This window comes from Falco biarmicus, chromosome 12, assembly GCF_023638135.1.
Source record: "Falco biarmicus isolate bFalBia1 chromosome 12, bFalBia1.pri, whole genome shotgun sequence".
Lineage (NCBI taxonomy): Eukaryota > Metazoa > Chordata > Aves > Falconiformes > Falconidae > Falco > Falco biarmicus.
The window spans coordinates 32,190,149-32,218,137 of NC_079299.1; the positions used below are offsets into that span (position 1 = coordinate 32,190,149).

At 40.1% G+C, this 27,989-nt stretch overlaps 2 protein-coding genes across 5 annotated transcripts in view; one reads left to right on the forward strand and one right to left on the reverse strand.

Moving 5' to 3' along the window:
• The window catches only part of ACYP2 (acylphosphatase 2), a 42,313-nt gene extending 34,467 nt beyond the window's left edge, over positions 1-7,846 (reverse strand). The window contains exons 1-3 of one of the 3 annotated variants that reach the window (XM_056356772.1): positions 7,626-7,846; positions 6,964-6,980; positions 5,800-5,909 (exon numbers count right to left, since the gene is read on the reverse strand). In XM_056356772.1, coding sequence (XP_056212747.1) covers positions 5,800-5,909; positions 6,964-6,980; positions 7,626-7,695 — 197 coding nt within the window. In that variant the 5' untranslated portion in view covers positions 7,696-7,846. Of the gene's footprint in view, positions 1-5,799; positions 5,910-6,963; positions 6,981-7,102; positions 7,286-7,625 lie in introns of those variants that run through there. The other 2 variants (XM_056356774.1, XM_056356773.1) reach the window with 2 other exon arrangements.
• Positions 7,847-8,332: 486 nt separating this feature from the next.
• Positions 8,333-27,989, forward strand: part of PSME4 (proteasome activator subunit 4) — an 85,637-nt gene continuing 65,980 nt past the window's right edge. Inside the window, exon 1 of one of the 2 annotated variants that reach the window (XM_056356771.1) lies at positions 8,333-8,436. In XM_056356771.1, the coding sequence (XP_056212746.1) occupies positions 8,393-8,436 (44 nt within the window). In that variant the 5' untranslated portion in view covers positions 8,333-8,392. Of the gene's footprint in view, positions 8,437-24,531; positions 25,062-27,989 lie in introns of those variants that run through there. The other variant, XM_056356770.1, reaches the window with a different exon arrangement.

Sequence of the window (27,989 nt, forward strand, 5' to 3'; positions counted from 1 at the left end):
TTTTTCCATTATAGCACACCTTTAGTTACTGTACCATGCTGCCTCTGCCCCTTAGACATAAAAGGGTCTCTGGAAGTTCTGTACCTTTTCTACTAGTCTGATGTTACTCAACACTTCTTGAATCTATTGATTCCTAGTCCACAATCATTATTTTACTTACCAGCTGTTGCCAAACTCAAGCTGACATCCATATTCTCTTCATAATCTATCAATACTTCCAGCCTCTCTGAACTTCTCACTCAACTGCCTTTGTCTTCTTTTGAGTAACAGGCTTTTGCAGCTTCAAGAGCAGAATATATCAGATGCCTTTAACTTATTTAAAAACCTAAACCACTTTGTTGTCTGTACAGGTGTCCCTTTCAGATTAATTTCTACCATTATGCCTAGCTTTATGTGCAACAAAGTGTTACAGTTTCTTCTCCTAAACATCTAGCTTGAGCTGAAAAATTAAAAATATATCCTCTTAAAATGAGAAAAATCTCAAAATACAGACTAAAATCGTTCTATATCTCAACATAAATTGGGTATTAAGATCTGGGATTTTGCTCAAGGAATCCAGTCACAGTCTAAATATGGAGGGCTTTTCTTACTAGCATTTAGTTCCATTTCATGCCATCAGGACTATTCTCTACTATTGAGAAATAGTATTGAATTATATTTACTCAATGCCAGTTGGCAAAGACAAGAATCTTGGATACACCTGGCTAACGAAAGAGAGAATGAGAGCTGCAATATTAACTGATACAGAGTTCCCTTCTCCTCTTATGTGGTAAAAATCTAGATTTTTCTATGCAGCTACACACTGAAGTAATTTTCAAGTCACGTATATATTTAATATTACTTCTCGACCAAAACTGATATTAAGAATAAAATTCAAATTAAATTAGCATTAATTTACTAATTAAAAATAATTTCCATGACAAGCAATCTATATTTAACATCATGCCTTTCTACAAAGACAGAAATAATATTTGCTACGTTATTATATACTACCAGAGCCTAAAAAGTGTCCTAAGGTTTTATATTTTAGCATGTAAGCCTGATTTGAAATCTTTGATTTTTGGAATAAATTCTGAAGTTGACAATCTACACATGTCTTATATTCCTCTTTTAATGGATAACTAATATGCCATCACTCAAAGTTAAAAAAATTCTCATATGAAAGCAATTTCTAGCCTGTCAATGCAAGTTGCTATGGCAACAACCACAAAGGCTCTAGCCTTATTTAATGAGGAAAATGGAAAAAATATCGCAAGATACTATAACGAAAAACCCTGTCCTACAAGTCGTCCTGAAAAAAAGAAACAAAAGGACTACCTCCTCTACTCCATTTAACAATATCCAGACTGGCAAAAAGGCTTTCAGCTTACCATAAAACCTTATGTCATTATGTTTTAGAAATGCTGCAACTGCTTTTCTTGTGACTTTAGTATTCTTTGGCTTACAGACAGGTAAAAGACTGGAAATGAGCTTTTAGTATCTAAGGATAATGGGTGTTATCTATGTGGAGCAGTAACAGCAGACAGAACAGAACTATAAAATATAGCAGGGGAAAAGGTAGTGAAGAAAAATATGGATTCTACCACAACAGTCTAAAAATAGATTCACCTCAAATAAGGCATGTATACTTGAAAGTTTCTACAGAACAAACAGCTCCATCTAGAGGTTAAAAAGCAAGAGATATTAAAGCAAGCTTACAGGTAAAAGGTTCTCAAGATTTCTTTAAAATACCCTCTAAAATAAAAAATTGGTTTCAAAATACATGATGTAAAATTTGCCTGATCTTTGAGAATCTAAAAGTTTCAGATTAAAAACAAACTGAAGGCAAATCTTCAAATGAAAATACCCCAAATCAAAAACTGCTCATTCAAATCTTAAGCTTCTTGTATTTCAGTGAAACTCACTGAAATCCTAGCCTCAAGGAAGTCAGTAAATTTTGCCAGTTTTCAGCGTGATCAAGATTTCACCACCACAGAACATAAATTAAAGAAGTCTGCCTCCCAGCACCACTTCAACAAAAATTTATACCCATGTTCAACACTAAGCAAATGGGTCAATAAGGAATACAATCACTAGCACATGCAACATTTTTCAGGCCCCAACCCTTCATGCCTACTTATTTTCCACTTATTTATGTAAAAGTCAGAATGCCCCTGCTAAGTTGTTACATTCTCCAGAGCAAACTATTCTGCATGTCATCTTTCAAGGCAATTCATCATAATCATACTTCATGTCTGCAAGAAAACAATTACTTCCACATTTTAGGAAAAAATCCAGGCTTTGGCACTCTGCTGAAGAAACTACACCACACTTGGGTAAGAGAGGCCAGTTCTTTTCTAGGGCAGGATGGGAAGGAACCAAGCACACAGCCGACGCTAGCAAACACTCTTCTGTGCTGCCTCTGCAGCAGTAGATACTTCGCCTCTGGCTGCCCTCCTACACCTAATTCCACAGTTCTAATGCAGTAAAGTTGTATTTGACTACCCAAAACTCTCCAAAGATCATCAGTTACCTGGCCAACTGATTTTCAGACTAGACCTTCCCTAACATGCTCTCACTTCACTAGAGAGCTTTAAGTATGTGTGGACAGTCATGCTGCCAACTCTCCTGCTTTACATCTTATTTTCTCCACTTTATACTGGTTTGGGTCACTCTTCATCTAAACTCCACACGTGCATTACAATAACACTTCAAATAGATCACCAGGACCATCCTCATAATTCCTCCCAGATTATATTTTACCTTGCAGCCTGTGTAAAAAAAAAATGAATCATTTAACAGCATTGCTTCTTGAGCCTGTACTGGATGCTTCATAGCTGTGCCTCACAATACAAGCAGTGATACAAAATAGAACAAAAAGGGTCAGAAAACAGGGAGCAAAGGACTGCTGCTGGAAAACCATTGCGTTAGAGGTCTGCCGCATTACTGCTCCAGAACAAAGGCACGCTTTGTGATTCACTCCATGCTTCTGGTAACATTGAACTGCCTCATGTTGTTTTTCCCCACATTTGTTACACTTTCCCTATTTTTATCCTCCCCTCAAACTCTTATCCCTCTTTTCTTCCATCCCATATTGCTTTTCCCATTTACCTGTTCTAGAACTATAGCATCTAGAACTATGGCATCTCTACTCACTTCATAGTTTATGGTTTTGATTTTATTTAGCATCATGAAAAGATAAACATTGTTTATGATTGACCAAAACACCCCTTCCACCTTTCCCTAAACAGTACTATCATTAACACGCCAAAAACCAGTAAAACTACTGACAAATAATTTTATTACCATTGATATGTAATTTTTTAAAGTCCAAGTGCTGCACCTCTGAAAATCAGACCTTTTGGGCCTAAAGTTTAAACTAGAAACTTACATAAGTCTGAAAATATCTGTCCAAAAGACACTGCACAAACTATTCTTGAAAGAATTCTACAAGGTAACATACTGCTCCAACATTTGAAATAGCACTTTACCAGGAACCTTTCTTGAAATATCTTGCAACATTGATTCATGTACCATATTTCTCTGAAAAGTGTTCAGTTTCTTTGAACATATGAGATCTCCAAATTTTTAAGTGTCTTACACATACAGGCTCAATTTTAAGTTCTAAATATCTAGCAAATACAAACTAGAGCTTGCATAGGAAGTCGGTGCCAGAATTTCCCACTGATTATCACAGTTTTAATACAAATCTATGTTTAGGATTACCGGTTTATATTAATTTCCCATAGCAGAAGCAAGCCTCATTTTGTTTTTATTTAATATAGCATTTTAAATAACAATTGAATCTAGAACACAGTATTATGAATTCCCAGGGAGCACGACTGAGCATTACAAAAAATGCTGTAAGCTCTGGAAAAAAACTTGAGAAACTCAAGTCTGTTTTGATCTCCTATTAACATGTACTAGCAGAGAGAAATAAGAGCCTTTCCAAGTAGCTATTCATACACAAGAGCTCCTTTTTCATGTGCAAGTTCACCAGTTTAGTGCTAAAAATAAGCTCACTACCCTTGTGATATATAAGAGCACACACAGGGAACAAGGAAAAGTGAACTGTTTCTCCTTCAGCATTCTACTCTAGGTTCTCCAGTTTAATAATCCATATCTCTACGCATACTTCAAAATTGCACTTCAGCATTGCAACATTATTCCTAAATCAGAGGAAAATTTATTTCCAGCATGAAATGAAGCAGCAGCAACTCAAAACAACTTATTATTTGTTCTGAATATCAAATACAATGCACATCAAAAGCTTCAACAACTTTTTTCTTTGGTGTCAATCCCACTTGCTGACCCTATTTAAAATTGTGTAACAATGAAAAATAAAAACTGATTTCCTTTTCGAATAGTCTGCATGCCAACACATCTCTGCAAACAAGCCGAGTCTTGATAGTGTAATTTTGCAGCTCTATTGCAAGATCCCCTATTATGCACAAACTATCTGGTGTTGCGAGTAAATGTAGCTTCCTTTAAATCCCATTGACATAACAGGAAAGGGAAAAGGGTGGATGAAAACACCGCATTCTGCAGCAATCCTAGTTCATGCAAACGCAAGAAGTATCAGCTGCTAAGCTATGCTTTGACTTCAACCTGCTTAATGAAAATAAATCAACTGACTAGAAATTTTCAAGTGAAAAAGTACTCCAACAAACAGAAACCAAATCCTGATTTCTCAGTTGTCCATTTTCAGTGCTCTAAATTAACTAGAGATGGCACCAAGATAACTAAATTTTAAAGATATTTACATCAGGCTATGAACAAAGGTCTTAAAGAAAATGAGTATAAACTTAACCTAAGAGAACAACTGCTATTTCTCTGGCTTTGTAAATGTTTTGCAGCCCAAGATAAGCAATCTAACTTTGAGCTCCACACCAAGAAAATGGCTACAAATACTTCTGTCACATTAGATAATCATATATAAATCTCTTTACCTGAAAGTGTAACACATATTTTCTCTGCAGAAAGCCAACTTCACTTAATCTAAGTTCAGTTCTGAAGCAATTCCCTTATCAGAAAGTGCTGGCAGAATTTGCACTAATAGTTGCCCATCCATAATAAAGCTTACAAAGGAAACTTTTACAATCATTCATTCTTTGTTGAGAGCGCAAACCATTGAAGGATTTTTTAAAACTCTCAACAATCTCCCTCTATACGCTTGCAAAAAACGATAGTTGGAAGCAACTGAATCGGGCTTTGTGTTTTTTTCCAGGCATCGTTTCCTCAGAGTGATAGCTTCAAGCTTTTGGAAACTGGCAATTTAATAAAGAAAATAATTACCAATTCTTTTAAAGACATCAAAATACTTCAGAATATATTTCCAGATGGTAGAGAACACTGACATTTGCTGAAATGCGTATTTATGTCTTTTTTAAAAAAAAGCGGGGGAAAAAAATCATATTTAAACTCAGTTTAAATTGATTTAAGTACATGCTGAGCAAGCATTTTGATAAATTCTTCAGTGTTTCGTAACAGAGAAGTTTTGAAGAATTAAACCCCAGGTCTTTGCTCACATGTAGGAATAAAGGCTTTTTCTTCATTTCACAAGAGAAGAGTACGTTAGGGAAACACACTGACAAATTGTGCGACACTAGAAGTTAAAACCGGCTAATGATACACACTATTTTTAAAGCTTAAAGACTTTTTTACTGCTCAAAAAAGAAGGCATCTCCTCAACTCCACAAAACTAAAACTGATTATTTAAAGTACTGTACACTACTGATATATGAATCTACTAGTCACTTTGTATCAAAAACATTTCTGTAAATTACTTTAGTAAGACTAAAAAGCCACAAAAATACTTACATTGCATTTACTTTATCTTCTGGGCCCTGAACTTGGCCCGTTACAGTTCCTTGACTGGTATTTTTAACCCAGCCAACCACTCCTAATTTCCTAGCTTCCTCTTCTGTGTACTGATTGGAAAAAATAATGAAAAATCAGTGTTAACACATACACAACATGTACACCACTTAAAACCCCACTTTCATTTTCATAGGTTTAAGACCTACGCTTAAGAAAAATATCCATGGATGCTGCTCATACTCAGACATTAAGATGTTTCTGCCAGCTCTGAAGTTGCAGCAGAAGCACCCATTTTTTGAATAAGAATGACATTTCACATATACGTAATAAATGCACAAATTAATTACCACTTTCATATTATATATGCTTATTATATACTGCTTATTAGCTCAGGACTGGCACTCTGGTGTATGTTCACATGGCTCCAGGTCAGCTCCAAGTAAGGTAGAACAAACTTGCACCTGCCCACCGCATCATGTGTGGACATACGCTTTCCACCTGATAGTGCAAAATTGAAATAGATAGAGGCTTACAATATAGTATGTCTTGAATGTAATTATTCTATTTCATCATACATATAAACAATGCATAAAAAATTTTAAGTCTAATATTAAGCATGGTACACTAGTTTCAGACAAATAATTGTTGTTCTCTCTTGTTTCTTGGGTTTCTGTGAACTGCACGTGCTGCATGTTCAGAGCTTGTGGAGATATTTGGTTGTGACATGAGCCACAGACTGTGTGTTTGTAGCACATTGTTACAGTAAGTTTCCTTAAATACAGGTACCGTAATTGCCATTAAAAGAATGACACTGGAACACACTGTTTCAGAAGCCAGTATCAAGAAACTTCAGATGTAACCATTTAAAGTTTAACATGTTATAATGCTCTTGTGGCTGTTTTATCACAAGTAATCCAAACAATCTTTAGAAGCTATACAAACAGGCAACACACATTAGTAAACTTTTTAAAATCCACTTTAATACAACCTTAATGTAAAACAAGTATTTTTTTCCTTTAAAATTCACTTGCAATATGTAACCATCTAACCTAGAACTCAAAATTCAGGCTGGATATGTTTATACCCTGCCGACCCGTTGCCATATTTTTAGCACTGGAAATACTATCCTGTAAAGGAGAACTGGTAAACCAGTCATTGCCTTACCATTCTGAAACAAACACCTAGAAAAGAAAGAAAAAAAAAAATCCATTGAAGTAACATGAAATAATACCAGTTCAAGGAATTTCACTTTGATATAAAGTTACCAGAAATTGCACACAAGTCATCTATGGCCTTTTCTTACAGAAGTTTCAGCGAGCGGTTGTGAAATTTTAACACCGGGCAAACTCCACAGAATTTGGGTACGAGCCGGCCTCCAGCCTTCCCCTCGGCAAACCGCTCTCATTAGCGCGGTCAGCGCACAGAGTTTCCCTCACCGGAGGCGCCGCAGTGCGGGACCCGCCTCTGACCGAACTGTCACCTCAGGGTTTTGCCGCCAAATCGCCGGGGCGGAGGAGTGGGGGGGGGGGGGGGGCGACATTCCCACAGAACCGCGCTCATTCCCACACCACCGTGCTGACAGGACGCGACCATGAATGCAGGTAACGAAAAGCGCCTTTAACAGAACAGCCTGCGCTCCCCAGGTAACCGGGCGAGCCTTAAGGCGGGGGCATCCTCACAACTTTTTTCCCGTCGGGGACGATGGCGGTGGCGGCAGCGGCCGCCCCTGCACCCTCAGCCGCCGCCACCGCCTCGCTCGGCCCCGCGCGCATGCGCGCCCTGCCACCGCCGCGGCAGCCGCCCCGCACCCCCGAGCCCCTCCTCACCTTGCACCCGCCCGAACACTTCGTAATCCACTGATTTGAGCGCGCCGGAGGCCTTCGCTAGGGCAGACATGGCGAAGGATGAGCAGTCAGGCGCCGGGTGCTGCTCTGCAGGCCGCGGCCGAGCGGGGCGCGGACGGCAGCGCGCGAGGCTCAAGCTTCCCGCGCGAGCGGCCGCCTCACGCGGGCCTGCCGCCCCCTGCCGCCCCTCTCCCTCCGCGGGCGGGAACGCGGCGCTGAGGGGAGGCACCGCCCGCCACCGCCGCGTTGGGTGTGGGGTGCGCAGCGGCCGGCCGCGTGTCGTGAGGTACGAATTCAAGGTGTTACTCCCTCATATTTGAGACTAGGAACAATGTTAAGAGAATAAATGGCCGACCGAGACTGTCTTCTCTTTGAGGGCTGGTGCAGTAAGGCGCAGGTGCCCAGCTGGGCTTCCCACCTCAAGCATCCACCACACAGGTAACCAGCCTTTCTCAGGGATTCACAGGAATCATTGAAACAAAGTATTTTCCTGACATGGTATGAGGCAACTGATAAGGTGGAAAGTTGAGTAGTTGAAAGCTAAAACAACAAAAAACCCCTCAACTTTATCTTGGGCATCCTTCTCTGGCAAGGCTCCATGACTGATTTTTCCTCACACCTTGACATTATTTAAGCTTTCACCCAGAATTTTAAAAGCTCATTTCTCTTCCCTGTTCAGTCACTGTGCTGAGGCAAACACCAAGCCAGCAAGGGGCTGGACTCTGCTGGAGCAGCAAGCCTTGGAGGTAATGAAGCTCACCTCAAACTATTCACCAAAGCTTCAGCGGTATCTGTGAGTGCTCATGTTTTTATTAGCAAACCTTTCCAGAAGGGTTAGCACGTAACTCCTTAAGTAGATGCTACATGTGCAAAAACACCAGCCAGAAGTTAGTTATGTAGTAGGCCAAGTCTCCAACCAAACACCAGAAATATTTTTATCTGGAGTGTTCTATGTCTGCTTGCGGTTTAACTCTACACACACACCCTGTATTTGCTTTTTCTAGAAATATCTAAGTGTCTTCATGCAGAATTGTACACTAGAAACAACATTTAACCCACCTTAGAAAATGAACTCAGCCTTCTCTTACCAACAGATAAAGGCAGATTAACTGTGACTTCACAATAGAAATGAAAATTTTATTTGCTCTCTCCATTAGGCAATTCCTTCCCACACACCACGTCACATCGTAGCAGTAACGCAGCATAACCCAAGTTGTTTACATGTTTGGATCTCAAGACTAGAGGGAGGTTAAAAAAATAAAATTGCTTTTCCAAGACACATCAATTAACTAGAGAAACAACCATTCAATTCAGGCAGAACAAACATGCACATAGAAAGCTGCCAGTATCATAAAGAATAGGAACACAATAGGAAAAGTTTCATCATTTTCTTTCCCTATATAATATGGTAAATCAAACCCTTGCCTTTCTCAGGGGTCATACATTTTGCTAGTGTAGAATCAGCACCATTTTGTTTTTAAAGAAGAGGATTCTACAGGAGTAACAGAATGCAGCATAGACTAATATCTCTTGTTATTTGCTGCCATCTATCAGCAGTGAAGAACAAGACAGTTTAAAAAAATTTACAATAGCAGCCTATTTATAGTATAAGGCATTGTAACACAAGCCTTGAAACTAGAGCTTATTCTGGTACTGATTACACTTTGCTATCTGCAGATTCCAGTACTGGCAATGGCAGCCTTTGTTTATCAGGGGAATCTTTGACCTTTCAAGTGAGTTCTCTCCTTGAGTAGGTCTCCTCACATTTGCACTGACTCATTCTCAGGATAGGAGTCCATTCCTGTTGCTGTCCTTGACAGCTTCCTGGCTCAGAGATACTCTCATCTCCTGTGTTCCTTTGCTGTTGTCTTTTTTTCCAGAAAAATCAATTAAGATTTTTTTATTTGCCACAACAACATTTTGCCACTCTCTCCCTAGGCAGGTCTGAGTTTCCTTATTTCATAACGAGTAGCAGAGATACCGTGCAGAGCCTGAAGAACTCCAGAAGACGATACCACAAAACACCTAATATTTTACAGTCTAAGTAATCAAACAGTATTCAGTTACCCTGATTAGGAAGGGAGCTTTAGCATACACTATCCACTAATGTAGGCAGTCTGTATGAAATCAATGAATTTCTGAATCCTCCCCTCCCCTTTCAGCTGTTTACTCTAGGGTGGTGATACTGGCCTAAGAAGAATCAGCTGGTTGCACATCCTAAAGCTACAGACAATCATAAAAAATGCTAGAATACCTACATCTCTTAAGGCATAAGATATATTCCTCGATGGTACTGCAGAGGAATGCAAGTGATTACAAACATTTCCTGAAACAAAGCATTGTACCTTTAGGATGAACTTCAGGGTGAACAGAAGATGTAATATCATTAACATCTTCAGCTCATCTGGAGATAAAATACAGAGCCTTTCATACTGCTGCCACCATAGTTACTACCACATGTTGGATTAAGTTTCCTACTCCATAAATAAGGGTGACCTTTTTTATTACTAAAACAAAGCAGCAACAGTCATGATTAATATCTGAGTGAGAAATTCCAGGCTGCAGTGAACTCCAACAATGACAGTGCCAGTTTGCTCAGGCTTTTGCTATGCTTACAGTAATTGCTTTTTTTAAGATTAAGCTCCTATTTCACAATACTAATTTAACTTTTTCTTGTCCGATTATTATACATCCTCATGAATTCAAGCATGTGCTAGCCAGCTTGTAGTCTTCTGTCTCTTTCAGAAGCTGTTTTATGGTTTTACTTTTGATAATAGACTGATTTTCACTCCCAGCACAGCATCATCTAGTAACAATTATTACTGTAACTTAAGCTTGTACAAAGGGCTGCTTTGTTCTGAAAGCTACCTAAAGAAAAGATGCTTTGCTTAGCAACTTTCTTTGCAATTGGGGAAAACTATTGTAGATAGGACCAGTTTCACTACTAGGTCATCTGCCTCTGCTCTGTGATTAAGCCTTTAAAAACTCCTCTCAGTAGTTGCTCAAAGTGCAGTTAAGTTTTACCACTATTCTGTTCTTAATCATAGCATAAAGAAAGACTAAAGAGCATTATTATCAGAAAACATCAAAAGCCTGCAATAATTCTATTGCAGCTAAATATCAGGGAATAGCACGAGGTTGACCCTAGCACTTAAATGACCCAATCTCACAGTACCTGAGCAAGGCAGGTAAAGCCAGGAGAAGTAGAAGACCAAAAATACAGCTATAGTATAGAGACAAAGTGTATCCAAGAGGCAGGGCTGAAGACAAGACTAAAGACTAGTCTGCCTATGACTCAGAAGCAGATATGATGAGCCCTGAGCTTAAACGGAGCTTCTGGACCAAGGAGCAGAGAGGGTGTGGTAGGATCCAAGGTGAGACTGTTCAGGATAATTACACCTATTAGTGCCCTTGACATTGACCACTATCAGTAAAAAGGTTTTTTATAAGATTCTATTATTTATTGAGGTTTTGTTTTGGTCATTAAAGCTATTTTGAAAGTTATAACTTCATTAGTTACGCTGTTTGTTCATCTCTGGCCCAGAATAGTGGGAAAACCATTAAAGCCTTTTTCTCTTTCAATACCCACTACTCCTGCTTTCTCTCTACGTGGCTGTCACCTCACACCTCCATATCTACTTAATGTTTTCCGCTCCTAAAATTACTATCTTTGAACTTCACATGGATGTCCTATCAGGCACATAACCTCACACTTTACTGTCTTAATTCATCCTTCAACTTGTAACTATGCTGCTGGTCTTCTGCACCATTTCAATTTAACATGGCTCCTTCTCAGACATTGCATTTCTGCTTTCCTGCTACATTTTTGTAGAGACTCTTGCACCATCTACAAACAATTAACATTCTTGACTTCTCTTTGGAGTTCACCCTTCTTAGCCATCAACTTGTTAGTTGGTATCTTTAGCTATATGTTTTCTTTAGAAATTTTAATACTTGAGTAACTGTCTCAGTTTCATCACTGTTTACCTCAACCAAATTATAAACCTGATTCATATGTAAATGGTCCCCAGCTGATTTTCATGAGTGGTTACCCAAACGATACCAAAGCCTCTAGATAAAAGAAGCTACTGCTCCTCTTGCTTGGTTGTTGGTATTACATAAGGAGCATTACATGCCTAGGAAGAAGGTTGTAAGTTTAGCTTGTTCTCTTTTAGTGTCTTGTTTAAAGTTCTTCCTTTGTGTTTACTTTTTCAAGTGAAGTAATAAGTTTTTTCTCCTTTTTCAGTGTCCTTCTTACTCCCTTATATGTTTTCTGCTTAATTTTAGTGGCCTTTTTTTTTTTCTTGCTCCTTCATCACATTTCTTCTAAATTGCATTTGCTCTTATTATTTTATTTCTGAATGACAATTAAGAGGATTTCCAATTTTGCAGACTTTATTTCAATGCTGTACAAGCTTTTCCAGGGTCTTTATTTTGTAGTCTTTATTTGCATCATATCTAAATACACCAAAACTTTTTGAAGGCTTTTTCTTGACCGACTGGGAAATAAGAGATGGCCTTGCTTCATTCATTTTTTTTTCTCTTTTTTGCAGATCACTGACTATCAGTAGCTGTTGTCTTTTCTTTAGCACTAAAGCTTGAATGACAAGATAGGCACACAACTGGATTCTTGGAATAGCCTTAGTTTGCTTTCTTCAGTATAAGATATTAAAAAATTTGTTGTAGAGCTACTGAATAGAAATGTTGTAATTGTGCAGAAATAAACAAAAAATAACTTTTATTCCAAGCTTTTATAAAGCTTTGAATATAAAGCTATTATAAGCTTTGACACAAGACAATGAAGTCTTCTTAGCCTGTCAGAGCCTGGTTTTGCTGGTGCTATTACCAATATCTATGAGTCAGCTTATTTAGAGGAAATTAAAAATCAAGTAGAACGGATGTAGAAGTGTCAACTGAAGTAAAAATTAAAGCTTTATATCCTTTTCATGTAGTACATTCATTTAGCGCACAGAGTCTAAGCACTCTGTCAAAAAGCATAGAAAAAGGGTATTTGTTAAGGGAGAGCATCTGGATAGAAGTTAACAAGCAAAAAGCAAAGTACTGTCTGGCAAAAATCAAGCCTTATGTTAATATAGAACAACATATGAGGAGGAAACTGTTTTCTTTAGCTGCATCATAAATGAAAAATTACTTTGTACTGTAGAAATGCAAAACTTGAAGTTGAAGAATATAAATTTTATGAAGTCTTTGGTAATGATCTGCCTGGTAACCTAGAGAAAAATTTTAAGAGGATAGTTGAAAGTACTGCTGCATTTGGTTTTGAAAGAGGATTCGATTACTCTTCTGAAAAAAAAAAACCAAAAATGAAAGATTGTTGAAGTAATAATGTATGGACAAAAAAACCAATTGTTAAAATATTCGTTTGGTGGCTGATTGATTACATATGCTATAGATGAACCTACAGTGTACCCATAACACAGGTAGGTGACCTGGTTACTGTGTTTTGTTTTCTGATCCATTTATAATACAAGATCCAAATCCAGCTGATCTGTGTGGGAGGACCTACACACCTGTGCAGAGGCCCACTTAAGCAAGTGGAGTCTTGTGCAGGGGAAGGGTCATGCCCACACAGATCAGATTACAGGACTACAGCCAAACTTTGTGTGGATGGGACCTAAACTTGTCTCTCTCATGCTTTGAATTCATGGACTGCTTACATAAAGTAACACAAGGCAGATGAGGACATATGAAAGACTGTGAAGCTATCATTTTACTGTGACTAGACCATGTTGTGTACTCTTTGTGTTATATTGTGCTTTTTCAAACAGTTATTCTGAGAGCCTACATGTAGAACAACCATGTTCTTGTGCAGTGAATTGCATGGAAGACTGTTTAATTAAAGCCCTGATTCAGTACATCTGTATTCTATCTAGAGCATGAAGAACTATCAACTTTATTTTTCTCTGAAATTAACTTTATTTTTTAAGTTAAAGTAGTAATCCCCAAAGTTCTTTTGCTTGTGATCCTATTCACAGTTTGATAATTTTGTTTGACGTAATATATAGATAAGAATATTTAATGAAACTAAACTTCTGTCCGCTTATTGACAACTTTTTATAACTGCCATGTCAAAGTCCTTAGTTTGCTTAACACTCCTCCACATAAAGATCTAAGGCAATAAACCACTAAACCTCCACCAAGAAAACCATATGAAAATTCACATTTTTCAGTCTAAATTAAGCTTTAAAAGGTATTTTCAGTCATATATAAAAAGAATCTTCAGGTAAATCAGTTCTAGTTAGTAGTAGTACAAATTTTAATCTGAAAAATAGTAAAAAACTAAACTGCTACATACAAATAAATGCTTGGTATGAGGAAATCGGCCCTGAAAACTTGCATAATCATTGCAAAGTTCTCTTAAAGTGTTGGCAAATAAAACATGAGAATGTGAACTCATGTATCCTACAGCAAAAAAGATCCATCTCAAGCAAAAATATGGCTGATAAAGTTATACTATTGAGTTCTAAAGCATAAGAATCAGAGGGTGCAATTTGGGGTGAAGTCTGTCAGTTCTATGATGGATCAAGTAAGTCTTCACTTCATGATTAAATCTAAACATAAACCCACCTACTGTAATGCCTGCAAGGATTTAAATTCGCTGGGTATGATTTCATTACGGAAGATAAGTATAACTTGTCTTTATAAGCAGTTTGTGAACAAAGGAACAATTTAACCATAATAATATTTTAATTTTGTGAATCCAAGACCTCGGAGTTTTATGTGAATTAGATTAGATCCTAAACTAACAAACATGGAAAAGCAATTTTATTCGGGAAAAAGTTTATTCTACATGCAACCAGAATGTTAAAATTTTTCAACTTGGCAAACTGCTCTTTTGGCGTTGTCTTTATGATCTCTGTTTTACTTGAATTATAACTGGACAGTTTGAAATGTCATACTTCCTGGGGCTTTACTGGAGACATCAGTGAGCTCCAAAGGAAAAAAGTGCAAAAGGATTGGGGCTTATTGAAGAAGGGAGCCCAGGCCATCCTTTTATATGTAGAAGGAGCACATTAGAAGTCTTTAGTCACGTGGTTCAATAGGAAAGCAGAAGGAGCTCTATCTGACGTTTGATTTATGAAATATCCATTCACAGGAAACACGTTGAAATTTGGGGGAAAGTATTGACTGAGATGCTGCTGATAGTTATATTTTCTCTTACGTGACGTGCTGAGGAGGAGGTGTGGTCATTTAAGGCAGTTAGTCCTTTATTCCCATTAAAATACGGGAAATGTAAGCATCACCTTTCCCACAGCCACTTGAACAATGATGTCAGATTTTGTGGAGGATTTAGGGCTCTATGAAAAAGATGTAGGAAAGCACAAAAGAGTGTGGGTTGGTGAAGGGATGGTTTATAATGGAGGTGGGCTGACAGCTATTACATTTTGCAGTTCTGTGAAACTGTTTGATTCATTATCATTAATTGCATTAGCCCACTATTTCTTCTCAAAAGCAACAAAAGAGAAACCCTAATTAGTATTTCAGAATATTGAAATGTATTAGTGCAGCTTGTACCATCAGGTATTTCAGTCAAGTCTTGCTGACTTGATTACCGGTTTAATTCTTGGAAATGGGTAACTTCAAAGGTTTAAGTTACAATTTGTGTTGAAATAGATGAGATGATCTATCTACTATTATTACCAGGATATCTGAGAAGCAGTGATGGCTAAGCAACTGGTGTTGATGGAGTGGGGGGGTCAGAATAGCTTCTTAGATTTAACAATAAATATTGTCTTTTTGTAATTTTAATTCAGATGTTCTCTGGAAAAGTGAATAGTCTGTTCCAAACATTTACTTAAGGAGGCAATATTATGGGAACCTTGAATTGGTACATTGAGTTATTATTTCTGCTAGGAAATTAAATGGTAAATTACTAGCAACAATGAAAACATGTTGATATGCTTGTCTTGCCAAGATAAAAAGAGAAAGCATGAAAGGCAGTAATATCCATATTATATATATATTCATAGATATAGATATATCTATGGATATAGTAATATCCATAGATACTGTCTATACTGTAACACATGAAAACTTTTAGATTGTTTCAGGTAGTCTTTCTGTTCTTTACTCATGGTTCCCTGGTACAGGACCTTATGCTGGTAAAAGCTGATGAGAATAACAATTCTTTCCTGAAAAAGCCATATTTGTCTGCTCATTGTGTCCATCCGCCTGTCAGCCTCCTGTATCTTTCTCCAAGTTGGAATTTGTTGGCCAGCTCCAATCAAATGAGTAGAGTATGTTTCAAAGACATTAACTTGTGATGGTGAAATCAGCATCTGGATGAAGAAAGACACTCTTTTGCCTCTGAAGGGTGGGATGATCTTTAAGGTCCCTTCCAACCCAAACCATTTTATGAAGCTCTAGAAACACTTACATTATCTGGATGCAGCAGGCAGACCTACTGCATGCGAAAGGTAATGAAACAGACCCCTACAGTGGGGCCTTGTGTGCCCTTTCTTTTGTGCTAACTTGGCAGGGTTTATGCTTAGATAAAAAGGTTGCTGCTGTTGGACCCAAACTTCTATCCATTCCTACCTTGATGCCATCTTCCCAATCCAGCCTAGTAAAAGCAGTAGTTGCCCTGGTAAAACAAGAGGAATCGACATGATTTTTATAGCAAAAATTCATTTTTTGAATCAACTTGAATGCTTTTGAGAAATCAGTGATTATGTGGAATGGTTGATAGAGTGTTTATTGCCAAATTCTATATTAGGTTACTGTGGACAATAAAAGCAAGCGACATTGTGAAGAATCACAGAAGTATCTCAGTAAATGACTGGGCATTAAAAAGTCAGACTAAATTTCGTGTTATTAATGTGCAGAGCAAAAGCACATCAAACTGTGCAAACAGGGCAGCAGTTTCTAGATGAGCCACTTATTATTCAAGAAAGAGATTCTGGAATTGTTGTGAACAGTTTTATAAGATCAGTGTAATGTTCAGGGGATGTCAAGAAGAGCTCTTAGGAGAAGAATGTTAACAGGGAACAAAACAGAAGATACCCTCAGGTCACTGTGCAGAGCCTGGCTGCAGCAAATATCCTGCTCTAGCTGTTCCTCACCTCAAAAACAACAGAAAAGGTAGCAGACAAAATCAGTAAGGATGGTCTGAAGCCTGGAACAGCTTCATATGAGGGACAGTTAAATAGACTAATATTCTCCTGTGTCTTCTTGAGACAGAAGAGTATTAGTTTGTCTAGCAGAGGATACCACACAGGTCTGTAGAACCCTAAATGGTGAATAGGCCTCAGTATTTCTCACATACACTTGCAGGCATCAAACAAAATTACTGGGTAACAAGTTTGTGACAAACAAAAGGGAGCAACCTTTCACACTGTGTGTGAATCGGAAATTGCGGCTAAAGAATATAGAAGCCAAAACATAATGAGCTTAAAAAGCAGATAAAGGAGGGGATGAAAAAATAATTTATCACAATTGAGCACAATGAAATAGCCTGTTATTCAGGATGTCTGCCTGTGAAAAGGGGAAGTGTACAGAAGGGAAGTGAAATTGTACATGTGTCCAGTTCTTGGTCTTTAGCTCTTAGTTCTAGTCTTGTCACAGGAAACTATTCTTGGATGCTTCCACAGCAAAGACTGAGGCCAGTCTTCAAGAAAATTAAAGCTTTCCTGGAAATAAGAAAGTTTGTGTGGGCTGGAGAGAGAAAAAGGCACAGAGCTAGGAATCTAATGATAGAAGAAGTGAGTATCCAAGTTAAAAAAAACAAACAAACAAAAAAACAACAACCCAAAACCAAACAAAACCACACCCAAATCCAAAATGAGGGGACCAGGAAGAGATACTAAACAAAGCAACTCTGATGGTACCAGTCACTCTCTGGGAAAAAAAAAAAACAAGATGGGAGAACTGGGGGATGCTGTCCCATGTTTTGTGTAGAGGCAGGATAGCATTAGGTACACAGGGCTGATGGTCTTAGCCGGTACAGCTGTTCTCATAGCCTACAGTCTTAAGTGCTGCAGCTGATGTGATGCAGAGGTGTTGTGCTCGGCAGCTGAAGCACATCAAGCCACTGTATCCTCTGTTGAGATCAGAAAGCAATCCCTACTTGGTAACATCTCTGGTATCACTGACACCATGCCAAATTCCCTTTCCTCCCAACTTCCCATTTCAAAATGCCCTGCTTTTCAGAGGTGTTCATTTGCTGGGGGTAACCAGAGTGACTGACCTGGTTTCCTCTAATATTGGAACCTGTCAGGCCTCCTACTGATACCATTCCAGATGCTGATGACCAATCCCATTCTCCATTTTACCCAGGCAAAGAGGGCTGGAATCTCCAAGGACAACCATGTCTCATCAGACCTTTGAGTGAGCAGATTAATTCATAGCATGGTTACAGGATTTGAGCATGTATTTGGCAAAACCAAGAAAGCATGAATCAGTTTTTGTATTCATCCATTGCAAGTTACTGAAAAAGAAAACACGTGTGTTGTAGATAGCGGTATCACTATCTGAGGAAATAACAGTTAACACCTGCTGTATTAACCTGCAGAGCTCTCATTTGAGATTACAAGCTATCTTTTCTGCTCTTTTTGTTCAAGACAGATTCTCTTTCCCACTTGAGTTTTTTTAAGCCTCCTAATTTTTTTCACCCAGTTCTTGGTACCTTGCCCAGCAGAAGGGCTTTATACTAAATATGGTTTATTTTTCCACTTATCCTTTAAGTTACAATATACAAGTGTGGCAAAAGTGACTTTTCCCCTCTCCCTGGGCGTTCTCTGTATTTACAGTCCTATTGTGTTCCCTAATTGGAACATTCCTTCTATCCTAAATGGCCTTTTTGGCAGTTACATTTCCAAGGTTGTTATGAAGTGTTAATTTACAGTCATTGTTTCACTTTGAACTCTTCTTAACAGGACACCTGACACAATAATAAAACCCAGCAATTTACAGTTCCTTGAATCGTACTTCTACTCAGCGGGACCTGCGTTGCCACAATTATGCCCCTGACACAATTATATTTCTTATCCCCATGTTACTAGGGCATAAGCACAGTTTGCCACATTAGACAAAATGAATGCTAGATAGCTCAGAGCTTGTTTCATGTGATCCTCTCAAAAGTTTGTTAACCTGCTGAATGTCTTTGCAATACCCTGTGAGAGAAGCTGCCGCTTTCGAAATGTGCCAAAAAGTCTACTATGCAGATACAATGCATAAAACCATGCCAGCCAGAAGCAAAGTATAAATAATTCTTCAGCAGAAGAGAAAGAACTGGTTGCTTAAGGGAATATTTAAGTGAGTTTGCCTCTCTTCCAGAATTCATAAATATTTCTGATCCACATGTCGAATCAGTGAATACACAATCCACCCCAAGAGTTAAAGCCTGAACAACCACCTGAGCTATGGCTGTGATAAACAGAACAGTTATTTGTGCTGAATGCTGCTTGAAACAAGGTTGGAAACCTGAGCAAATATTTTTGGGGGTTTATTTGATTTATTATGGGTTGGGAAAAGAGACTTCATACTTCTTTCTTTTTTTTAAATAGACATTGCCGATATTTTTTCATAACTGGAAAAAAAATGTAAGATCTTACATTTTCAGCTAATGCCCAGTTCAAAAAGGAAAGACTACAGATATTTTAGGATGAAGAGTATGGTTCACAGGTTCCATCCATCAGTGACACCCAAATGGGCTTTGTAAGCTTTTCTGAAAGAAAGACTTACAGTCTCTTAATGTGAAGAAGCACACTGCTGTGCGTAGTCAATGGGACTACTAGTAAAGTAGGATATTATTAATCAAGTTGGTATTTCACAATTTTTTCCTATTTGGAAAGATAAATCCTGTATAGTTGGCATTTTGCTAACCCAGGAATTGGAAGGAGACTGAAATGAGAGAAATGAATAGACAAACGTGAGAACAGAGAAATGCAGATGAAGATGCAACAGATGCATTTACTGCTGAAAAAAAAAAATACCGTTAGCTACTCAAGCACTTGGCGTAAGGTCTGTCACAATTCTGCTTTGGCAAACACAGGGTAGCTGTATGAAACTGCAAAGTCCATAATGAGCCGTCTCTGTGTAAGTGACTGCAGGCTGCCAAGGGACTGTGTTTCCTTGATTTCCTAGAACAGCAGAATCCCTAGAATTAACCTTTGCGAGTTCATTGTTATCACATGCTCCTCTGCAGCTGGTTTCTGTTTGGCAAGACAGTGAGACAGAAAAACCCATCTCAGTGCCTCAAGAGGGGAAGAAAACAAAAAGAGTAATGTCTCTTTCACCAGCATTGGCTGCATGTATTTCGTGTCCGAGAAATTATTATTTATTTCAAATAGCAATGAGTAATTTGGAAAGAAATCAGCACTAAGCTCCTATAATGAGCTCAAGTCTATTACTTTTTCTCCCTGCAGGCGCAGTAGTTTCCAGGGATATCTTCAGGAGTTTCAGATATGTAGAGGAAACAGACTGTCAAAGCCAGATTCTCTTGTGTGGATTTGGGACAATTTAGCTTTCCAAATCTTAGGCAATAAGACACCTAAAAAGAACAAGTGGAGAAGAAAGAACAATTTTGCTATAAATTAATTTATTTCACCAAGGAGGATTTTGGTTCTCTTCTTGTACAGTGACTCTCCATCCTTGTATGAACAGCAACCCACTAATTCTAGCTGGGAAAGAGAGGAGGCCAAATAATAGCTTGTGAATTGGTATGATTGAGGATGGATTTAACCGCCTGAACTGTCATAAACAGATCCACAAAGAATGTAAAATGAAGGATAGCAATGTTGCACAAACTTGGTCAGCCTTGTCTATGTAGTGAAGTTTTACAAATTATACAGGTGCCCATATTAATGCTTCAGCCCTTTCACATGTGCCTTTTATTTCTGTTCAATATAGGCTTAACTGAGAAACGTTCCACTGATGTTAGAACATGTGTATCTAAACAGGCATTAGAGGAACAGAACAGTACCAGTGTTCGGTGCATGTGCTTTAGGCGATATTGAACCCGGCCCCCATCCAAGAAACATGTAATAGAGTATTTAGACAGCCTTACTTTAGACACCTAAAATTAGTTATTCTGAATCATGCTTTAGCAGAACCTATTGTTCTGTACTATACAGGAAGCTATACAAGTTCCTTGGCACCTCATTCAGATGCTGTAATCACTCTTGCCCCCATCCTCCAAACAGATAAGTTCTCTGTAAAATAGAAGTTTATGCAATGGGTAGATTTCTAAGTTGTAGTCTTCTGGCTCATGAAAATTTCATCTATATTTAGGTAAAGCAGTGTTTCTCATATATTTTTTTAAGTAAGGCAAAGGTCACACATCTCCAGATGAGATTTTTCTAACTACAAACCAGCATATGTAAGTTGTTTTTAGAATCAGTGTTCTGTTTCTTGGACTTAAAACTAGTGATTTAAATTGCATTCACACACTTCAGAAGGTTGGTTAGACTGACTAATTCTACTGCCATCTTGCTCATTGTTTCTGAAGAAATTAGTAATTGCAGTTAAGTTCCTAGGTGCAGGAGGAGAGAGAAGCAGCTGTAATTACTGCTCTTCACTGTTTATACCAGACAAGGAACTTCTACTGCCCAAAATCTTTAGAGCAACTCAGTTTCCCAGGGACAGGGGAGTAAACACTTTTGCAGCAGGCTGTAATTACAGGCTCTTCTCATGTCCCCATCCTCAAGGGACAGAGCAGATCCTTGCAATGAAAATGCTCTTGTTAGCTGAAAGACTTGCAGCTAGTAATCGCAGATGCTTTTCTTGGGGAAAGAAAGTTACTGCCATCTTGTCTGAAAGGCAGCGAGCAGGATGGCAGCAGCTTCTTGACTCTTTGGCATCTTTCAGTGCCTGCTTTGGGTGACTGACCAATTCAGAAACACAGGGATGAGAGAAAGTCTGATGATCCTCATCACTGACAACTTCAAAACCCAAGCTATTCTTCTTTAGTTTTGTAGTGGGGCTCGTTGAGATATGGGAGGTCCTGGACCAGGACAGGTATGGTACAGGTAATATGAAGCTCCTGTTGGATTTGGGTGCTCTTTTTCCAAATTGTAAAATATGGAGAAGTCTGTAACTCAGAAAATTACTCAACTTTTAACTTGGGTCCGAAAGGGCAGATGGGTCACTAAGAAAAATGTCTACATAGGAAAAGTAGGTGCTTGAGAGCAACTGTGGTTAAGGTTGAGTGACAAGTTTGCTAAATACTGATGACAGTGGTGGTGTTAGTTGACCTAAGGCAGCAAGCCATCCAGCAAGGGAATGTGTGAACAATGCACAACGTGACTTAAGCCACTGTTAACAGTTGAAATTTCTCATGAATGGAAAGATTGTATTTTTTTCACAACTACAACACTTGGATTCATCAATTCTCAAGATTTGATGCCAAAAACAACAGGTGGCAGCCATATTTGGGTTGCTCTTGATTTATATTCCTCCTACTTAATAAGAGAGGAAAAAGCTGTTGATGCAAGTAGCACAGACGGGTTCCTTGTTATGAAAGCTAGTCCTTCATCATATGACTTGGGAACCAAATGTGCTTTTACACACTGCTGCAGCCAAAACATATTGCAAACTTGAAGAACAAATCTATTTTTGACTCACTTGGAAAAATGTGTATTTTTTTTTTTCCTTTTAAATAGCAGAATGCCAGCATACTGGGGGGAAAGGATTATTTTTTTAAGAATTAGTAAATGTAATTAATAATATGCAGAAAATACTTTCAAAATACAAGTACTATATGTATGCTTACTACTGTAGTTGTGAATGGATGCAGAATCTCCTTTTTCAGGTTTTGAAAATGGGAATCAAGTTTCTGAGAACAAGGAGGTCAGATTAGTACAATGACTGGCTGAGGTGCTGATGGCATACTTCGCACGTTTTTCCCCAAAAGAGAAGTGTGTAATTCTGGTGGAAGGCACTTGTGTGTCTAAGGTACAATGGTCACAGGTGAGGAGGCTTGCTGGTTCGGATAAAATAGGCTCCCAGAGGTCAGAGGTGCTTATTCACATCGCAAGATACTCAGAAATGTGTGAAGAATCAAGCTTCAGTTTTAACTTAGGTTAGAAAGGGCAGAAACTGCAGGAGTATTTTTTTGTGATAACGTAGCTATGAAGCAACAGAATGCAGCTTTGAAGGTCCTTATGTATCTGCCAACTTCAATTTCAGAAAATTGGACTGTAATTTTGGTTTTTTTTTTTCCTCCAAATCCAAACAGACTGCATGCAATTTAATAAACACCTTCCCACGTTGGAAACGGCTGTTTGGACAAACCGCCATTGCAATTAAGTAGGAATAAGGAATTGCCTGTAAGTGACAAACTAGTTTTAGGCTGTTCCGTTTCAAGGCACATGTATTTTCACTTATCTTGAAACATGGATTTTTTTTATTACAGCTTTGGGGCCAGTTATCCAATTTATCCTTGTCTGAATGGAAGGTGAAACTATTCCTTTCATAGTGTCTAGTCACACCTTTTGCTTATGCTCGTTTTCATGCACAAACCACTGAAACAAGATAACACTTTTTCCCCTTAGACATTTGGCCATGATCAAGTTTCATTTTTAATTTAGGCAGGAAAGGACAGAAATTAATGTATAAATTGTTTTGCATAATGTAGATATGAGGCAATAGAATTTAATTGTAAAGCTACTGTGAAAGATGTCAACAAATACTCTCCAAATGGCAATAACAGAGTGACATCCAACCATTTTCTAATAACGCAGAAATTTATATACATAATCTACAAGATTATGTGATACAAAATCTTCTAGGAATGGAAGGGTATTTCCAAAGTATTGAACGCTAAACAAAATTGTCGTGCTTCCTTTATTAAAAGTACAGGTCTAGGGAAGTGAGAGAAGGTAGCACTAACTGTTTCTTTGATACTGCTTGAAAAGGCTCGGCCTCTGTAACACTTCAATCAAGGGAAATTAGCAAAGTATCTGTTTTATTCTAGTCTCATCCTGTAACCCAGAATGGTTAGTCACTGGAGCTTTAGGAAAAGGAGGTAGTTGGTACACTTACAGTGATTATACACTTTAACTTTCCCAAGATATTACAAGAAAAATACTTGATGGGAGAGCAATGAAGTAGCATTAGGCCGTCTCTGGGCACCTGCAAAAACCTCATTTACATGATGCTGATTTATTAGTACGTTTTGTCAGAAGAAGCCCACAGTGCTTGCGCTGATTATTTTACCAGTGACTCTTAAGCCAAAGCAGTGGGTCTCTGCTCGTACAGGTGTACGTGAACGTTAACTCACAGGACCATTTCCTGCTGTGGTGGGCTGGAAATAAAAATAATACCCAATATAAAAGGCATCTAACAAGATGGCATAAATGCACTCTTGAGGAAAATGCCATGACAATATCTGAGCATTATGGTCTTTGGTTATCGTACTGGGTTTTCTGTGGCACTTCTCTGCGTAATGCGTTTCAGCATTTAGTTAGCTTTTTTTTTTTTTAATTTTAAGCGGAGCTAGTTTGAGCATAAAGATCAGAAAACAGGATTTTCCCTTGTCAGTAGCTTTAAATCTAATCAGTTTGCAGCTGTTGTACAGTCACGATGTAATTCTTCAGGGGAAATTCAATTAACAATTACATTTAGGACAGCTGGAGAGAGCAGCCACCAGCGCTGCCAGGGCTTTTCCCACTATTCATGACGAGCTTTACGCCCACAGCCCGCAGGCGCGAGCCCGCCGGCCTGACTAGCGATATTATTTCCAATAAGCCTCTTAGCCTGCTGGCAGCCCCCCGGCTAATCGCCGCCCGGCCGCGGAGCGCTGGGCCGCGGGCCGGCCCTCGGGGCGCTCCCGGGGAACAGCTGGCAGGTGGATGTTTTCGTTCCCGGCTCGGTGCTGGGCTAGTGGCAGCTGCACGGCAAGGGCTCGCTCCAGAACCGCGAGGCTACGGACGGGGGGCTCAGAATGCGAGCGGGGGCTACAGCCTTCCGCCACACCGCCTGCCTCACGTCGGTGCAGCACGGGCGGGCGGCGCCGGTCCTTCCCCCGCAGCTCCCCGGCTCTGCCAGCCGGCCCGGGAGCAGCGGGGCCAGTCCCGCCGCCGCGGCCGGAGGGAGCGGGAAGGGTGCGGAGCCGCGCGCGGCCTCACCCCCGCCTTCCGCCGCCGCGCCGGAAGTGAGCGGGGTGCGGCGGGGCGGCCGCTCGGCCCGTCCCTCGCCGGCCGTTCCCCGCGCTGGCGTCACGGCGCGCCGCTGGGCGCGCAGCTGGGGCGGCGGCGGGACGCGGAGCAGCGCAGCGCCGGCCATGGAGCCGCCGCCGCCGCAGAAGGAGATCGTCTACAACAAGCTGCTGCCCTACGGGGAGCGCTTGGAGGCCGAGGCCGCCCGCTTTCTCGCGCAGATCAAAGAGAACCTGGCCCGGGCCGTGCAGCTGCAGGAGCTCTGGCCCGGCGGGCTCTTCTGGACCAGGAAGCTCTCGACGTGAGTGCCCGGGGCGCCCTTCCCCTTCCCCCGGAGCCGCGGCTCCCCGGCGGGACGCGGCGGCCGGGCCACGCCCCGGGCTAGGGCGCCTCGCAGCGGGGCCCTGCGGGCGAAGGAGGAGGCGAAACCGGGCCCCCGGGCTCGTCCCTTCCCCGCGGGGCCGGTGGGGCGGCCGGGGAGCGCGGCGGGAGGCGGGCCGGCTCCATAACGGTTCCTCCCTGCACCGCTTAGTCAGAGCCGAGCGGGTGCCGGCCGCCCCGGGCCGGGCTCGGGCGGCTCTGCTGGGGCCGGACCGCGGGCCCCCACCGCCCCCCGGCTCCGCGGGGCAGCGCTGGCCGCCCGCGCCTCCCTGCCGGTAGCTCGGCGCCATCCCCGGGCTTACGCAAGGCCCGCGAGTGCTTCGGTATAGGAAATGGGGGCAAAGGTGGCTTCGTTTTCCAGAGCTCGCCCGTCGCCGCTTAAACTTGCCGATTTGTACGAATCGAGCTCTCGTGGGCCGGTTTGTTGACTTGTTGTTTCCTTCATGCCTGCTTGGCCACCTGTTTCACCTCTTGCCTTTTTGAGCGAGTTGTACGAGGTGCCGTCTCTGCGTAACTTCTGCTGTAGGAACATGAATCCTTGCTCAAGGCAGGCTGATAGTTCAGTGCCGACGGGATTAAATTCTGGCTTTATGCTGTGTAAACACTGTTGGTGCCCTTGATATCTTGCCTGTACCGTAGCACGGTGTAGCTCGTGTTGATGTTGGCTCTGCTGCGTGTGCTGGCAAGGTGGTTTTAATACAGATAAACCCATGGTGATTTCACAGCACCGAGTAGAACACAGGTTTCTCTGAGTGAATTTTACAAAGCATACTTCGTTGTCTTGGGCACTCTGGCACTGAAGTGGCATCATGTGACAATGACTCCTGTAGCTTCAATTAGTAGATCCTGTTTCTGTGGATGCTTACCGTGGGGTGGTTTTTTTTTTTCCCTGAACGCTCAGTGTGCCTTCATAAATGGTGTTTCCTGTGTGCTAGAAATGATTAAATATGTGTGTTTTGTACAATTTTGAGATCTTCACTTACAATTTTCCTCCTCACATGAGTAATTTTTTTAATATTAATTCGGATTTTAGTACCTATTTGGCAGTCAAATCTGTTTGATACATATGTATTGAAATGTAAGTGTCTTTATATTTGCCAAGAGGCATTCTTAGATAGAATTACATTGGTGGTTGCAAAATGACTCACATGTTTGCGTTATGTGACAGTTTGAACCTGCTTGGAATGAGTTCAATGCTCTTTCCCTTCCTGCCCCCCCCCTCCCCCCAGCTATCTGCTAGCTCATACTGGTTTCAGTGGTAACTGTTGGCTTTGTACCCGTGGTAGAACTTCATATAGTAATCAAGTTGAAATAAACTGTAGCAGTTCTTACTACCAGTAGCCGAATAGGCTAAATGTGGTACTTGAGTCCTTTGAAAATATGCAGGGATGTGTTAGAATCACCCTGTTACTCTGTAAACTGCAATTACTGCGACCAGTTTAGGCTTCAGGGCAGTGAATTTAGCCTATTGAGAACCGCAGCTATGCTACTTTATGAATCACAGAAAGGTCAGGAGGCTCTAATTTGTGGTTTTCCACCTACTCTTTGAAGTTTGAATTTATTGCCTACGTTTGCAACTTGTCTGATGCCTGTTAGTCCCAAGATTTCTTTGTGGCATGTTACATGCACCAAGACTGAATATGCCGAGATGTAGCAGGGAAGGAAACAGTGGGATTGGTTTAAAAATAAGCTGGTGTAGTTTACATGAGAGATGTTTTACTACTTAGTTTAACTTGACAAGGTACTTCTGTGGAATGACATACATTAATAAAAGTTTAGGCCTAGATGAAACACTTCCAACCATATGGTGTTCTGATGTCATACCTAAGTCTAATTATAGGATAATGATAATAAAATCAAAGTTTTACTGTCTGTTGATAGCAGGTGATTAATCTCATAATCAAGTTAATATCTTTTTCCTTGCTGGCCAGCTATAATAAATAGCACATCTGTTTGATAAAAAAAAAAAAAAAAAAGCCAAAAAAGAAGAAGCCCAGAATCTTCATAATGGTATGATTGCTACTTAACTTTGTTGCAAATGTCTGAATTAGAAGAGCCAGTTGTTCTTGCAATGTTATGTGAAATAATTTGTAGTTCAGAACTGTGGGTGACGTATCTTTTAATTTATTTCTTGCACAGGTATAATTGTTAATACAAAATTGTAATATGTACATACCTATCAATAAGTAAAGGAAAAAAATTGCATGCAGATGATATACTTGCTTAGTTACACCTTTTCAGGTACTCGCAGCTTTATACAACCTGCATTAAACTCCGTAGTTTGAAGAATGAAAGTGAAACTCAAATTATTTTTTTTAGTTAAAAAATTTAGTATCGGCTACTATTTCTTGATGACAGCTGAACCCAAAATCTTTCATTTCTTATACTCCCAACAGCTGAAAACATGACTTGCACATAGTTATCTTAGGGGCAGCTGTTTTAGCTGTCTGATGTCACGAGCTGAATAGGGCGTGGAAAAAAGCAGAATTGGAGTTTATCAGCTATAGTGTTTGTAAGCTGATTTGCATAATTTTCATACACATAATTTTCAGTCATGCAAACTGGTTCTGTGGTTGGGATGGTTGTGTGGAGTACGGTGAGAGAACTTTCCCGTGAAGACAGGAATAGTGGGGTTAGTTAACTCATGACTTAGTGGGACTTCTTAGGCAAGTAAAACTGCTTGTCTCAAAGGTTGCATTTAAATCTGTAATCATCACCCCAAGATTCCTCCAACTTTGGCTAGTAAAATCTGTATCTTATAAAACACTAATCCGATTGTGAAAGCAGAAGACTGAACCTCAGTTGTATAACTTGCTGCAGTGTGTGTGTGGCAAAAGCAGGTTGCATC